Below are 14,735 nucleotides of genomic sequence, written 5' to 3'. Positions count from 1 at the left end.
AGGCCCACCAGAGGGAGGCTAAGGAGGACAGTGAAGCCTTACAGTCGGCTTTGAAAAGTCAGGCAACCATACTGGCCAATAATCAACTGGTCCACGAGACGGCCATGAAGAAGCTAACCGAGACAATCGCTACCACTAAGGTACATCCCAATGTCCCAAGCTCCGTCCTGCAAAAATATCAAGAAGGGGATGATCCCGACTCCTTTTTCACTAATTTTGAAAGGGTGGCCTCAACCGCACAATGGCCGGAAGATAGATGGGGCCAGTATGTCGCCCCCTTGCTTACAGGAATCCTACAAGCCGCATACCAAGCTGCGAATCCCGGGGGAACAACCCCATATTCCGAAATAAATACCAGTATATTAGAGCGGGTGGGGCATGACACGGAATATTATAGAATCAAATTCAGGAAAATCAAGTGGGGACCGAACGAGGATCCCCGAACCTTCTACTATCGGGTAAACGATTTGGCTTTAAAATGGTTGGGTCCGTCAGGGAATAGCCGGGAAGACGTAATCCAAACCATTGTCCTCGAACAATATTTAGATGCCTTGCCTACGGCCACAAAACACTGGATCCGTCAACATCCCAAGGTGAATACGGAGACGGCAATTGACTTAGCCTGTGCATACCACCGTTCGGTGGATGTACGAAATATGCCAACCCGCCCCATCATAAAACCGGGGCTCCCCAACCCCAAAAGCACTCCCAGAGTCCTTCCCGAAGAATCCGTACCTCGCAGAACCTACGAGCATCCACCAGTACCGGGTCCCCAGTGTTATAACTGTGGGGAATGGGGACACATTGCCCGTATGTGTCCCCGGAAACAAGACACTAGTGAACCCATGGAGGTTGGAGTTACCCGACGACGGGTGCTGTGTACAGGCCAGGGCAACCCCAAATTTAAACAGTCCTTAAATGTCAATGGTCGAATGGTTTACGCCCTTATAGATTCCGGATGCAGTCAATCCGTGATAAGGAAGGATCTCCTAGCCCTAGCAGACCAGGAAGTCGAACATTGGGTGACTATTTGCTGCATTCATGGGGATAAGGAGAGATACCCCTTACAGGCCCTGACCGTAGAGTGGAGGAACTACAGGGACAGCCTTTCTATGGGTATAATCTCAGATCTGATAGAGGAATGTATTATTGGGACGGATTATGAACATTTTCAGGAGATCCTGGATCACGTTCGACAACCAACCCTGACCCAGGACTGGTGGAAGGGTGCCCCCTTTTCGGACAGCGACCTAGAGCCCCCCCCTACCCGTAGGAAACTGTCACGTAGGGAGAAACGTGTTGAAAAAGCAACCCACCGAGAGAACGAGGCACATAGCACACCCTCAGGTCTGATTGCTGAGACACATGAAGTGCCTGTCGGGTTTCCCCAAAGACAAAGAGAAGATCCTTCTCTCGCTCAAGCTTGGAAGTCGGCCAAAGCAGAAGAAACCGAAGAGGTGGGTTCCTACTTCTTAATTAGAAAAAACCTCTTATATCGCATAACCACTACTCGCTCCGGGGACCGTAAGCAACAGTTGTTAGTACCCGAGCACTATAGAGAACATGTTTTAACCCTAGCCCACTGTCAACCCGGAGGAGGTCATTTCGGAAGGGAAAAAACAGAAGAGTATCTCCTCCGGCGGTTTTATTGGCCGGGGGTTTTTGCCCACATACGAAAATTTTGCTCCCAATGTTCCAGGTGCCAAGTTACCGAACCCGGTAGACCTAGAAAAGCGCCTCTCATGCCATTACCCATCATAGACGTTCCGTTTAGTAGGATGGGAATGGACTTGATAGGTCCCATAGTTCCCTCCACGAAAGGGCACACATATATCCTAGTCATGGTAGATTATGCCACCCGATACCCAGAGGCCATTCCATTAAAAAGTATGACAACCAAAACAGTAGCCCAAGCAATGATTAATGTATTTTCTCGAGTAGGATTTCCACATGAAATACTCACTGATCAGGGAACTCCTTTCATGTCTACCCTCATGAAGCAGGTGTACAAAACGTTAGGCATTTCCCAAATTCGCACCTCGGTGTACCATCCACAGACCGATGGTCTGGTAGAACGGTACAACCGTCCCATAAAAACCCTGCTAAGAAAAGTAGTAGAGGAGTCAGGCAAAAACTGGGATCAAAAATTGCCCTTGGTATTGTATGCTATACGTACCCATGAACAGGCATCTACCGGACACAGTCCTTTTGAACTTGTGTTCGGAAGACAGCCCCGTTCCCTGCTAGACATGGCCATAGAAGCTTGGGAAGAGGAGGCGGAGGAAGGGGGGAAACCCTTGTTAGAATATGCCCACGACTTACGATCTCAGTTACAAGGGTTATGGGATACAGTCCGAGTAAATATGGAACATGCCCAACAGAACCAAAAACAATATTACGATCGAGGGAGTAAATTAAGAGTTCTACTGCCAGGAGATCAGGTACTTATAATGCGCCCCACGTCTGAACGCAAATTGGTAGCAAAATGGCAGGGTCCACATAAAGTACTACGAGCCGTTTCCCCGGTCACTTACCTAATTGAAATCTCGACCACGCCGCAGAAAACCCAGATTTATCACATAAATCTATTAAAAAAATGGGAAGAACCCGAGGGCTCTAACTCGACCGAAGCCGGGGGCCGGTTCCTATGTCCCAATGGGAGGGTTCAAATTGAATTTTGCCCGACCGAGACCACTATTGGGGAGAATCTACCCACAGTGAACTCCTCGTTAACAAAATTAGAGAGGGAACAGGTATTCAGTCTACTGGAACATTTCAGATCGTTTTTTTCCATAGTGCCAGGCAAAAGCTCTTTGATCGCCCATAAAATACGGACTGCACCAGGTACAATTGTCCGGTTACGACCATATCGTATACCAGAGGCCAGGAAGCAGATTATGGAGGACGAGGTCCAAAAGATGCTAGAGTTAGAAGTAATAGAGCCTTCTACTAGTCCCTGGTGCTCCCCAGTTGTCCTGGTACCAAAACCTGATGTTACTATTAGGTTCTGCATCGATTTCAGGAAACTCAACGAACATTCCATGTTCGATACTTATCCGATTCCCAGGGTGGATGATGTATTAGAAAAACTAGGAAAAGCAAAATACATGTCCACCCTAGATTTAACTAAAGGATATTGGCAGATTCCACTAGCCGCAGAAGATAAAGAGAAAACGGCCTTTGCCACGCAGTCAGGCTTGTACCACTTCACAGTGTTGCCGTTCGGACTGCATGGAGCCCCAGCAACATTTAAACGGTTAATGGACAGCCTCCTAAACCCCTTTCGAAATTTTTCAGCTGCTTACTTAGACGACGTAGTTATTTTCAGTGAAACATGGAATGATCATCTACTACATTTGCAGCAGATATTCCATACTCTGAGACAGGCAGGGTTAACTGCCAATCCAAAAATATGCGTTATTGGTCAGCCTGACATATTGTACTTAGGATACAAAATCAGTCAAGGGAACCTCCAGCCACAATCTAAAAAGGTAGAGGCTATTCTCAATGCACCTAACCCTGCAACAAAGAAAGATTTGCGTTCCTTCCTAGGGTTGGTCGGCTACTATCGAAGATTCATTCCCAATTATTCCATCCTAGCCGCCCCCCTTACAGATCTTCTGGCTAAATCTCGTCCTAATCAATTAGCCCCTTTTTCGGATCAACAGGTGACTAGTTTTGAACAGTTAAAAGCCTTTCTGACTAGAGAGCCCATCCTACGGTGCCCCGATTTCTTGAAACCGTTCCACCTCTATACAGACGCCTCTGATGTCGGGCTAGGAGGGGTACTGACCCAGCCCGATGGGGACGGTAGGGATCACCCAATAGTGTATATTAGCAGGAAACTGTTTCCTCGGGAACGCCATTACCCCACGATTGAAAAAGAATGTTTGGCCATCAAATGGGCTGTAGACACCTTGCAGTATTACCTTTTGGGTCGCCCTTTTATTCTCTATACGGATCATGCTCCCCTCACTTGGTTGTCGGCTCATAAAGATACGAATTCACGGATCTTGAGGTGGTTCCTTGAACGCCAACCCTTTTCGTTTCAGGTCCGTCACATCCCTGGTCCCCAACAGGCCCCGGCTGATTATCTCTCCAGATACCCGGACTCTACCTCGGTCCTCGATCAGGACCGTTCTTGGGAAGGGATGTGTAGCCGGGCGTCCCCAGCAGCCGTGGCTCGGCATGACGCATCGGAGCAGGCCGATGCGTCATGTCCGCGTCTCCCCGTTGTCGGGGCAACGCGCTCCGACCGAGGCAGGGGGCAGGCCGTTGCCCGGGAAACCAGATGGGTTTCCCGGCGCGGCAGAATCAAAAGGGAGGACGGCACCGGAAGAAGGACGGAGGGGAGGAGACCGGAGACGAAGGAGAGGAGAGCCGAGGAGGAGAGACAGGAGACAGCGGAGGAGGAGAGGAGAACCGAGGAGGAGAGACAGGAGACAGAGGAGCAGGAGAGGAGAGCCAAGGAGGAGAGACAGGAGGCAGAGGAGCAGGAGAGGAGAGCCCAGGAGAAGGAGCAGGAGCAGGAGAGGAGAGCCCAGGAGAAGGAGCAGGAGCAGGAAAAGAGAGCCCAGAAGAGGAGACCGGAGGCGCAGGAGAGGAGAGCCCAGGAGAGGAGACCGGAGGAGCAGGAGAGGAGAGCCCAGGAGAGGGAGACCAAACAAAAGACGGAAGGAGAAGAGACCACAGCAGAGGAACGCCACAACGCCAGCCACGACCCAGGAGGGTCGTGGCTCACCAAGGTACGGTCCTTGTGGACCAAAACAAAGGCCACTTCAGACTAAGGGAGGGGGAAGGGAATATCGAAGTGCAAAGGGAGGGGACCGAAAGGGGCACGATAACGAGCACATATGGGCACCCCACAAAATCTATCATTGGAGAGTGAGAGCACTTATCCCCTCCCCTTAACTCCTCACAGACACCCCTCCTTATCGTTCCTACCCATACCCAGACAAGACTACAGTGAAAGTGTGAAATAATCCTTTTGGTAAAACCCCATACTTACCCGGGTGTTGTTTTCCTTTTGTTTTCCGGTACCAAGAATCCACCTGAGGGGATCCGCCAGACGTCTCCCAGGAAAAGAAACATTGAAACTAAATCAACACTACAGGAACTGTACCGCAACACCGAAACCCCTAAGGAAAACCCCGCCCACTTGATTACATACTTCTAGTTTTTGTCTTTATTCCACCTTAAACTTAGAATAAATTCCACCACAAACTAAAACGCATATCTCGTCGTCATTTGTATATTGTTCGATCTGTCACAGTCCCCTAGTGTTATTGAAGATGAGACAGATTCTTTATTTATTTGAATAAATTGGGGAAAATCTTTTGGGTCCTCTGGAATTTCTAGGTTTAAGCACCAAGATTTCACTTTTGGGGGAATAGGTAAGAAAGATTTGGAGGGTGATGGAGATGGCTGCATGACCTGAAATTATAATGGGTTCTATGGAGGAAGAACAGGTGTGTTGGAGTAAAGATTGGTCAACTAAAATGTAGTCAATTCTGGAAAAGGAGTTATGTGGGGAGAAGAATGTTGTTGCCAGTGGGACTGTGAAGTCTCCATACATACGATAGTTTGAGATGTTCACAAGGTATGCATTGCTTTGTGATTTTGGGGTTCTGTATTTATAGGCAGATTGTCTATCTAGTAATGGGTCCCTTGGGAGATTGAAACCACTGCCAAGTATAATCCGGGGGTGGAGTGGGGAGAGCGATTTTAGTAGTTAAGTTGTTCCTTAATTTGGAATCATCAGATGTCGGGCATATATGTTTACCACATAAAGTTCAGAGTTATTATACTGTAAGCGAGTTAGCAGCCACCTACCATTATCTGGTTCTGATGAGATAATCGAGTTTTTCTTGTTGATTGCAGCAGAAGAGGCAATGCCTGATACCCATCCTGTATGGAGGGGAAGAGCCTCTTTATAGCCAGTTTTGGTTTCTTGTAGGAAAACAAAGTCTCTTTAAAGGGAGTGGCAGTAGTAAAAAAAAAAAAATCCTCTGACTGGGTGGTTAAGACCTTTAGCATTGAGGAAAACCACTTGGTGTATTAATATTTTGGTCAGGCATTTATAGATATGTACCTGGTGATGGTAGCATTATGGGTGCCTATTCGAGGCGATGTAGTGGGTAAGTGTGAACAGGATTTTCATGACTCAGTGTGAGGGGGGGAGCAGTATCACAGGAGGGTGGGTTAGGGGAGGGGAGCATGGAGAGAAGGAGGCTCTCCATTTAAAAAATAAGTCGCAAAAAGACGAAGTGTGAAGTACAGGGGATTGGGTGTTGCTAACAAGAAGCACCAAGTGTAACAAGTGTAACAGTAAAGCAGGTGCGAGCCCATCTCATAATTAGCTATTGATAATGATTAATGTAGGCCTTACTGGTACGATAATGTTGGGGAGAGCTTCAAGGGCCAACCATAGAGAACTTGGTTCAAGAGGTAAACTTGCTTAGTACCACAAGGGTTCTAGTGCCAATCCTATCAAAAGGTGTAGCTTTGAGCACAATACAGTACTTGTGGTCCAGGGGCTGTGATCATAATGTGAGGATCATAGTTCAGAATGATCAGATGGGTCAAAATTCTGAGCGTACATGGCAGGTTATTATTGTAAGCACACACTGATGCGGGAACAAGAGTACTTGAGAGTGTGCTAAAGTGTGTTTGAGCCTGCATGTCAGCTCTGCTCTGAAGAACCTTGCGTGGACCTTAGCAGTGCATGGTCGTTAGCCGTGCATGCATGTTAACCGTAGGCTTGCCCAGCTATCAGTAGATATGCACAAGTAGACTTGCGTCACATGCATCTCAATAAAAGTAACCAAAGCTTTCCTCTCCCATTCAGATATTATTGCAAGTTTTAGTTACCATTTATTTCATTTTGTTTCGTTATTTAATTTCTTTTATTTCACTTAAGTCCCCTCTGTGTGGCCTTTAACAGATCAGTCTCTCCCTGTGGGCTAGTTGATATGTGAGAGATGTAGGAGACGCTGGAGACTTAGCCCCTTGCGGGGTTAGCTTGTTGTGTTAAATATACTAAAAATAATGCTCACCATAGTTAGGCGCTGTAGATGCCATATGATGCGTTTTCTCCATATCTGGCGAGTTTTGAGATGCAGCGGTAAGGAGTTGTGAGTGTACCTATTCAATCGTGCTGCAGTGAATCCTGGATGAACACTGGTCACACAAATACAGCTGGTTAACATCATACTAACCAGCATTATATGTCAAATGGTGCTTCACCAGTGCAACACTTCAATATGTTCCACTTTGCGTAGAGGCTGCTGTGGTACTAGTTAGCTATGTGGCAATGCCTTTCGATGTTTCTTTCATAGTTGCCTAACTTAACAACTAGCTTCTTAGCTCCCCACCATTTTTGCTGTGTTACAGCAATGGCACACCCAGCTCCAATTTTGTCAGAGTTTGAAAACCTGATGTAAATAGTTGCTATTTAACTCTAAAAGCCACCATATCAATAACATTTGGAAAACTTTGCAACGTGATAAGTGTGCTTTACATTTGAGATAGAGACTTTGGTCTTTTCTAATTAGACGTTCCTGTAATTCTGCATGCTCACCATAAAATTAATGGTGCTGGTGATGAAAGTGACTTTAGAGAAAGGGCACCACTTAAAAATTGCCAGTTTTTGGTGTATACTTCTTACAATAAAGACACTGCAAAAGTAAAGAAGATAATTTGTTTATTAGAGCTATACTTCTGCACAGCCTGTCACAGCACCCTAGTAACTGGCTGGCGCCTCAGTCGCCAATGAACTATTATCACTTTGCAACATTACTCTGGTAAAACAGATTGGATGTCATCCAGCTCACTCACAAAATCTGACCACATCCTCTCACTTCTCGCATACACAAACACAGACATGAAGACAAAGACAGAGAGCTGCATGGCAAAAAGCATATGATAAGAATAATCTACAAATTGAAAATTCCTTAATAAAAGGAAATCAGGATAGCTGAATTAGTTAACCAAACAATAATCAATGCAACATTTTTGAAGTTGGAAGGCATACCTGCACTATGATGTTCAACAAAATGTACTGCACCAGACTTCTCCAAACTTCTCAATTCCATCTGTACCTGTACATCCATAATAGCTGCTTATTTCTGTGTAACCAGATCTTCTCCCCTGTCTCATAAACTTTAACTACTGTTGCCTAATACTCAGTTGGACATAAGTTCCCTTAACTTCTTAACTATCATCTTGCCTCCATTCTTTAGTTGCCCTTTTCTGACCTTTCAGGAAAATGTCATGTGATCAGTATCACCTTTTTGACCTTTGACATCGGCACCTTTTGGTGTTATTGAAACAGGTTTGTTTTTGCTTTGAATCTTCATCACCCTCTTCAATTGATTTGCCCACCACACTTGTGCCTGCTCGCAGATCCTACTTTATTTAAAAAAACTGGTTGCTATAAGTTCCTTGAAAGGTGTCACTCCTGTTATAGTGTCCACAATTTTGTCCTTATCGCATCTGATAGCTCCACACACTTCATAGTGCCCACCTGACACACAAAACTCTGTCGCCTATCTCAGGTTTGTGAAACTTAACAGCATTAAAAACCAGATTTAGATTTTTGAAGTGCCATCAGTGAGTTAACCAGATTGTAGGCCAGAGGTACTGGGACCCTCCCCGGAGCCAGTAGATGCAGCGAGAAGCCTTAGTCTTCCTATTTGATGTCAAACTCATATTTAATAAACAGATATCACAAAAGCAGCTACCTGCTTTGTGACACCTAATTTCTTTATACAAAATCTTACCTTTACTGCCACTGGATGATCAGAAAAACTTGACATTGTCCATAGTTAGCCCTATGATCAGTTCCGGGAAATCTCTGTATTTAGGGTCCACAGAATACCCTCTCAGATGTTTCTAGCAGTAATAGCTGGGCTCATTCTGAACATTCCTAAACATCATTCAGTTACTCCCCGTTTCTGATCCTTGCATTGACTGCCTGTACAAAAAAAAGCTATGTTTACAAACTTAAGTATCACATTTACAGCTCTGAGGTACTGGACCAATATACCTGATTGATCAAATTCTCTCCCTATCGTTTTACCCACCATCTGCAGTCCAGCTCTCAATTGTTGCTGTCAACCATTTTTCTTTCATTCATTCATTCATCCACTCTTACCATTAACACCTGTTTACTCATCATCTTCACCAGTTCTGACTTCCAATATGCCATTCGTACTTTGCTGTTTAATCCCTGCTTTGCACTCGCGTGCAAAAGACCCTGTGGTGCCACATTGTTGCATACTTTCTGAAATGGCGTTATTAATTTGGAAGATGAGGTACCCCTTCCAAATGAATAAGACCACTCTGGTTATGTAAAACACACACTTCTGAGAGAATCTTTGCTCAATCCCTGGCAGCTGTATTACAATCAGCAGGCAATTCCCCCGTGATATGGCTACTGAGTTCAAGCACTTCACCTCAGAAACTGATAGCCATTTACAAACAACAATGAAATAGAAGTGTTCCACTAACAGTGTTCCCTTAGAACATTATGCATGTTGTATTTTTGCTAGCCTAGAAACATATGACTCGACAATAAACTATTACATGTCAGGACATTCTCTCTTTGCTGCCTTTAAATTTGTCAAGTCTAAACTCTTAAAAGTTAAACAAAAAAAAGAATCTGAGACTGCCTGTTTTGTGGCTTGAACACATTAAAGATTTGCTGCCACACATCAACTTGGAACTCCTTATCTGGCAAAATCACACAGACTCCAGTACATATTCGTTCTTTCCTAAAAGAAGTACGTATTTTCTTTTTATATTTGTTTAGTTATTATAGATACCCTCTTTCTTTTAGTTGATTTACTCAGTTTATTGTACCATTAAACTTTCCAGGACTGTACTTGACGCTAATATTTGGGAAGTATAAAAATAAGTTCATGAAATGGATTACATGTATGAATATGCTTTGAAAGGGAAACACATATTTGAAATGTGATCTATCTTTTTATTTCCACTGTTCCTTTTTCCACATAGGTATCTCAGGCCAGAAACTGCTCAGGGAATTTTCCTCAACTTCAAGCGTCTCCTTGAATTCAACCAGGGCAAACTACCTTTTGCTGCTGCCCAGATTGGGAACTCATTCCGCAATGAGATTTCACCTCGCTCTGGGCTCATCAGAGTCAGGTACCTCCAGTATTCCTCTCCTTGACAGGATTTTAGGATGCAGTTGGAGTATCTATTTGTTTACTGAATAGACTGCAAAGCTGTGCACCATGGCATGGTCCATTTTTGATTAAAAGAATGTTAAATTGGTGTCAGAGCTGGTGGACTATTGCACTCTTGATATTGCTGCAATGTGATATGTAGTACTAGACAAACTAAATTAATAAAACCAGCTATTGCTGTAAAATATGCTCCCAGTTGATTCCAGTTTCCAGAATTTACTCCAACACATCATGTTCTGTTTAATATGCAACAGTACTTCTCCTAATTTTCAGGGTGAAGTTCCCTTTATCCTAAATTTAGTAATCCAGAAATATAATTTGTGATACAGGTCAACTGTTCTAAATTTCTTGGCATAATTAAATGTACTGGTTTAATCCACTATCCTCGTACTGTGTAGCACACATAAATATCAGGAGAATTAGGTAGAATTTTTACATTTTCCCTAAAATGTAGATGAGTTTTGTAGCAATCTGAAAGTGATTTAGAATGCTAAAAAACTCCCAGCCAGCTAGGAAGAAGCAGTGAAATTTCAAAGTTTTGACATTTGCAGAGTAGTTTAACTAGCCAGAAATGTCACACATTAAGAAACGCTTGCAGCCACTGCTAGCGATTCGCAGGTCACAAGTTTGAAACCTTCCATTCAGCTTTTCATCCTTTCGAAGTTGGTCAGTTGAGCACTATTACAATATTATTAACACCTGTTATTACACAACTTAGAAACAGTAGAAAGAGCATTTTCTAGAAAGGACAGTTATTCATGTAAACTAAACTGACTCACTATTCTCCTAATCGATTACTCTGATCCTCTGATGGAAGACTGTTAGCAGTTCCTCAGATTTACTTTTCAAAACCAGGCAAAAGAGCTTTTTCTCTGCTGGTACCCAGGTTATGGAACACGATGCCAGAGTCTCTAATGGCAGAGGGACTGCATTTTTTAAAAATCCATAAAAGCCTAAAACATGTCTTTTCAGTGGAAATCTCACTTTGTTTAGCAGGGGAGATACCTTCTGGGCAGTTGTTGGCTCCTAATAAATTAATTAATTAATTCAGAGGTTTGGTGTGATAGGCAGCGTGATCAAACTAGTGTGTTTTTTAAAGTCTACATTTAAGGGCTATAAGCGATTCCAAGACGTTATTCACTTATGTTGTGAATAGTCCATATATAAATTAATGTTCATTCATCAAATGACACTTAAGCTCCAGATCCAAACTCCAATTGGCTTGATTCAATTCGGCCTATCACAAATTGAAACTCCAGTCCTTCAGTGCAGTTCAGTCAATTTTAATCAGTTTCACATCAGCCTCAGATCAGCCAAAACGTGTTTTGTCCTGGGAAATATCCCACCAACTTCGTCAGGGCTGGTTAACAATGAAATCCCAATAGCGTATATGTGTCCAGTCCTTCAACTCTTCAGAAGTCTAAAGTAAGTTAGTATTAGCACTCCTCAAGGGAAGTAAATCTCCATGTGCTGCGAGTACGCTGCCATAATATCTATTTTTAGTATGTGTTTTTTAATCTATTCCACACAAATGTTTAAGAATTGAGTTTAGTTTGTTAAATGGCCCACTGCACAGAGTGTCTATTAACTCTAGACCTTTTGACCGTTTTGCAAATGCAAAAGATTATATCGACTGAAATGTCTTGCCATCTCTACAGTCTTATCTTTATGCAGATCAGAAAGCTGTCTAGTCTAAGATAGTACATCTTAAAAGTGTCCCCTACTCTGACTCTTATCATGGGAAGGTTCCTTGTGATAATCACAAAGAAAATACCCTTTCATTACTCTTGCAGTTAGCCTTGTTCATTCACAGTATGTATAAACAACCCCAACCTGTGGGTGGTTCACAGAATGTGTTGCAAATCAAATTACCTGTGAAGTCAAGGACTTGGAATGGACCAGCACAGACTTTTCTGATAATGTTATATCACTGACAAAGTGTGCGTGTTGCAAACAGCGTCTGGTAAATGTATTCCTTTTTCTTTAAACAGTAGTGACATTGTTGAATATTCTTTTAAGTTTGAAAAAGAAAAGTTTGTCAAAAGTTAATACAATATGATAAATACATACAATACATCTATAATTTAAATGGATAAAATAGTAACAGCTCAGTTACAATAAAGAATTCCCTCTCAAGAGAAGAAAACAGCTTGTATAATGATGGAAAATATGACAAAAATATAACCATTATACATATGTATGAAATTAGAAAGAAAATATAACACACAAAACTGTATCAAAAGACAATTCATGGAGGTTTAGAGACTTCCTCAGTTTTAGGAAAGTGACTGCATGAAGTGTAAGCCAAAGAGTTTTAAGTAGTTTGTAATGGGAATCCATAGCATATCTCTTTAAATGGCAAGGGATATCGGGGAAACATAAGCTCTATCAAGTCTATGATTATAACATACACCATACCACCAAGCTTGAAAAGATAATTTTGAAGAATCCTTCCAAGATTTAGTAATTTGTTTAAATACAACAGTTAATAGTAGGTCCAAAATTAAAATGTTTTCCGCAAGACTTCCTAAAAATAGATTTGAAAAACTTAAAGTAATCCGAGTATTAAATATAATATTTATCTGGTGCCATACTCTTACCCAAAACTGAAATGTGAAAGGACAATCAAACAACATATGCTTAAGATCTTAAATTGGCGTATTACAGGACCAACAAGAGGACGAAAAATTAGGATTTATTCTCTGCAAAGAAACTGGTGTCATTAATAATCTATCATATATAAAGAACAACGTTTGGAATGCATTAGCTGCTCTGGAAGATTTCCGTATTTTAATCCACATTTTATTCCATAAAAAGAAAAGGATGATTCAAAATCTCTTTCCCACTGTAATTCTAATGTAGATTTAGATCTTTCCTCAGGAGAGGCAGTAATTAGGTGATAAATGCGAGAAAAAAGATGTGCTTGTTCAAAAGAAATGTGAAAACCATCTTCAAAACGTTGATGTACCCATCTCAAACCTTTTATATGCCAAGATTTCCAAAAAAGTGTTCTATTATTCAGTTTAATATATTTGTTATACTAAATTGATGAACTGAGAAACTGATCTTTACTGTCATTATGTGAATTATAAATGGGTTGTAAGGTTCTGCAAGAGTTCTTTAAAGTAGGTAAAGAAATAGAGGCTGGTTTATGTGTAAAAGATAAAACTTCCGCAAAATAGAAAGGAACAAAAAATGATTTCTCAACCCATAGTGGCGGGACCATAGAATCTTCTTCATTTAACAAAAGAGAAACTTGTTTAAGGGAAAAAGACGTGCTAAGAATGAAAATCCGGAAAATTAACCCCTCCCAGAGATGTGGGTCTCATTCATGTTTGAAGAGACAATCTGGATTTGTTATTATTCCGTAATATTTAGATAAAATGGAGTTCATCTTCAAATAATGACACGGGATATTAATTGGGATATTTGGTAAGTAAAAAAGGATCATAGAGAGTAGCATCATCTTAAGAGAATCTAGCCTACCCCACCAGGATAAAAAGAGGGATTCCATTTAGATATGATTGAATTAAGATTAGAATTTTTTTTTAAAAAATTAAGAGATTGTATCCTTAAACGTAGGTTTAAACCAAAAGCTTAGATATTTAATTTTATCATTATTCCAATGGAAATTGGATAATTTTAAAATTTTAAAATCTTCGGAAAAACAAAAGTGATTTGAAGGAAGTATTTCACATTTATCTTTATTTAATTTACATCCTGATATAGAAGCATAATTTTCAACTTCCAACAAAAAAGCTGGAAGTCAAGATTGTGGTTTTGATATAAAAAGGAAAATATCATCAGCATAGGCCGAAAAATTTACTTGACTTCCCCCAAACTAAAAACCATACAAATTTGTATTAGCACTAAGTTTTATGAGAAAGGGTTCCAAAGCAATAATAAATAAGTGGCGATAGCGGACATCCCTGACAAACTCATCTTTACAGTGAAAAAGAAGGGGAAATTAGACCATTTAAAAAATGGCTGCTTTAGGGGAAAAATATAATAATGATACTAGTTTTATAAAATTCCAAAACCAAACCCCGAAAGAGTTTAAAAAATAAAGTTCCAAGTAACTTGATCAAAAGCTTTCCCGGCATCTAGAGCAATTGCGGAGAGAGAATCTTTATACATAGCTAATTTACACAGAATATTAAAGAACAATCTTGTATTGTCCGATAGTAGGTGTTCCTTAATAAATCCTGATTGTTCCTCACCAATCAATTTAGGTAAAAGTGGTTCTAAACGAAGAGTCAAAATTTTAGCTAAAATGTCATAATCTAAATTAACCAGGGAAATTGGTCTATAATTCTTACAGAATGTTGGGTCTTTGTTATCTTTTGGAATAAGGCAAATTAAAGCCTCCTGAAAAGAGCCTCCAGTCGAATTAGATGTGATGAAATATGAAAAAGTTGATATAATCTAGGGGCTAATAATTTAGAGAAGTGCAAATAGAATTCTATATTGAAACCATCCGGTCCTGGAGCTTTACCTTTTTTTAAATAAGTTTCATTACATTGAGAA

The 14,735-nt window shown here is 41.5% G+C and overlaps 1 protein-coding gene across 2 annotated transcripts in view; it reads left to right on the top strand.

Moving 5' to 3' along the window:
- The window catches only part of GARS1 (glycyl-tRNA synthetase 1), a 156,652-nt gene that overhangs the window by 61,789 nt on the left and 80,128 nt on the right, over positions 1-14,735 (top strand). For both annotated transcript variants that reach the window (XM_069211052.1, XM_069211051.1), the window contains exon 8: positions 10,018-10,167. In XM_069211052.1, the coding sequence (XP_069067153.1) occupies positions 10,018-10,167 (150 nt within the window). The remainder of the gene's footprint in view (positions 1-10,017; positions 10,168-14,735) is intronic.

This window comes from Pleurodeles waltl, chromosome 10 (assembly GCF_031143425.1).
Source record: "Pleurodeles waltl isolate 20211129_DDA chromosome 10, aPleWal1.hap1.20221129, whole genome shotgun sequence".
NCBI lineage: Eukaryota > Metazoa > Chordata > Amphibia > Caudata > Salamandridae > Pleurodeles > Pleurodeles waltl.
This window is presented reverse-complemented; position numbering and strand designations above follow the sequence as displayed.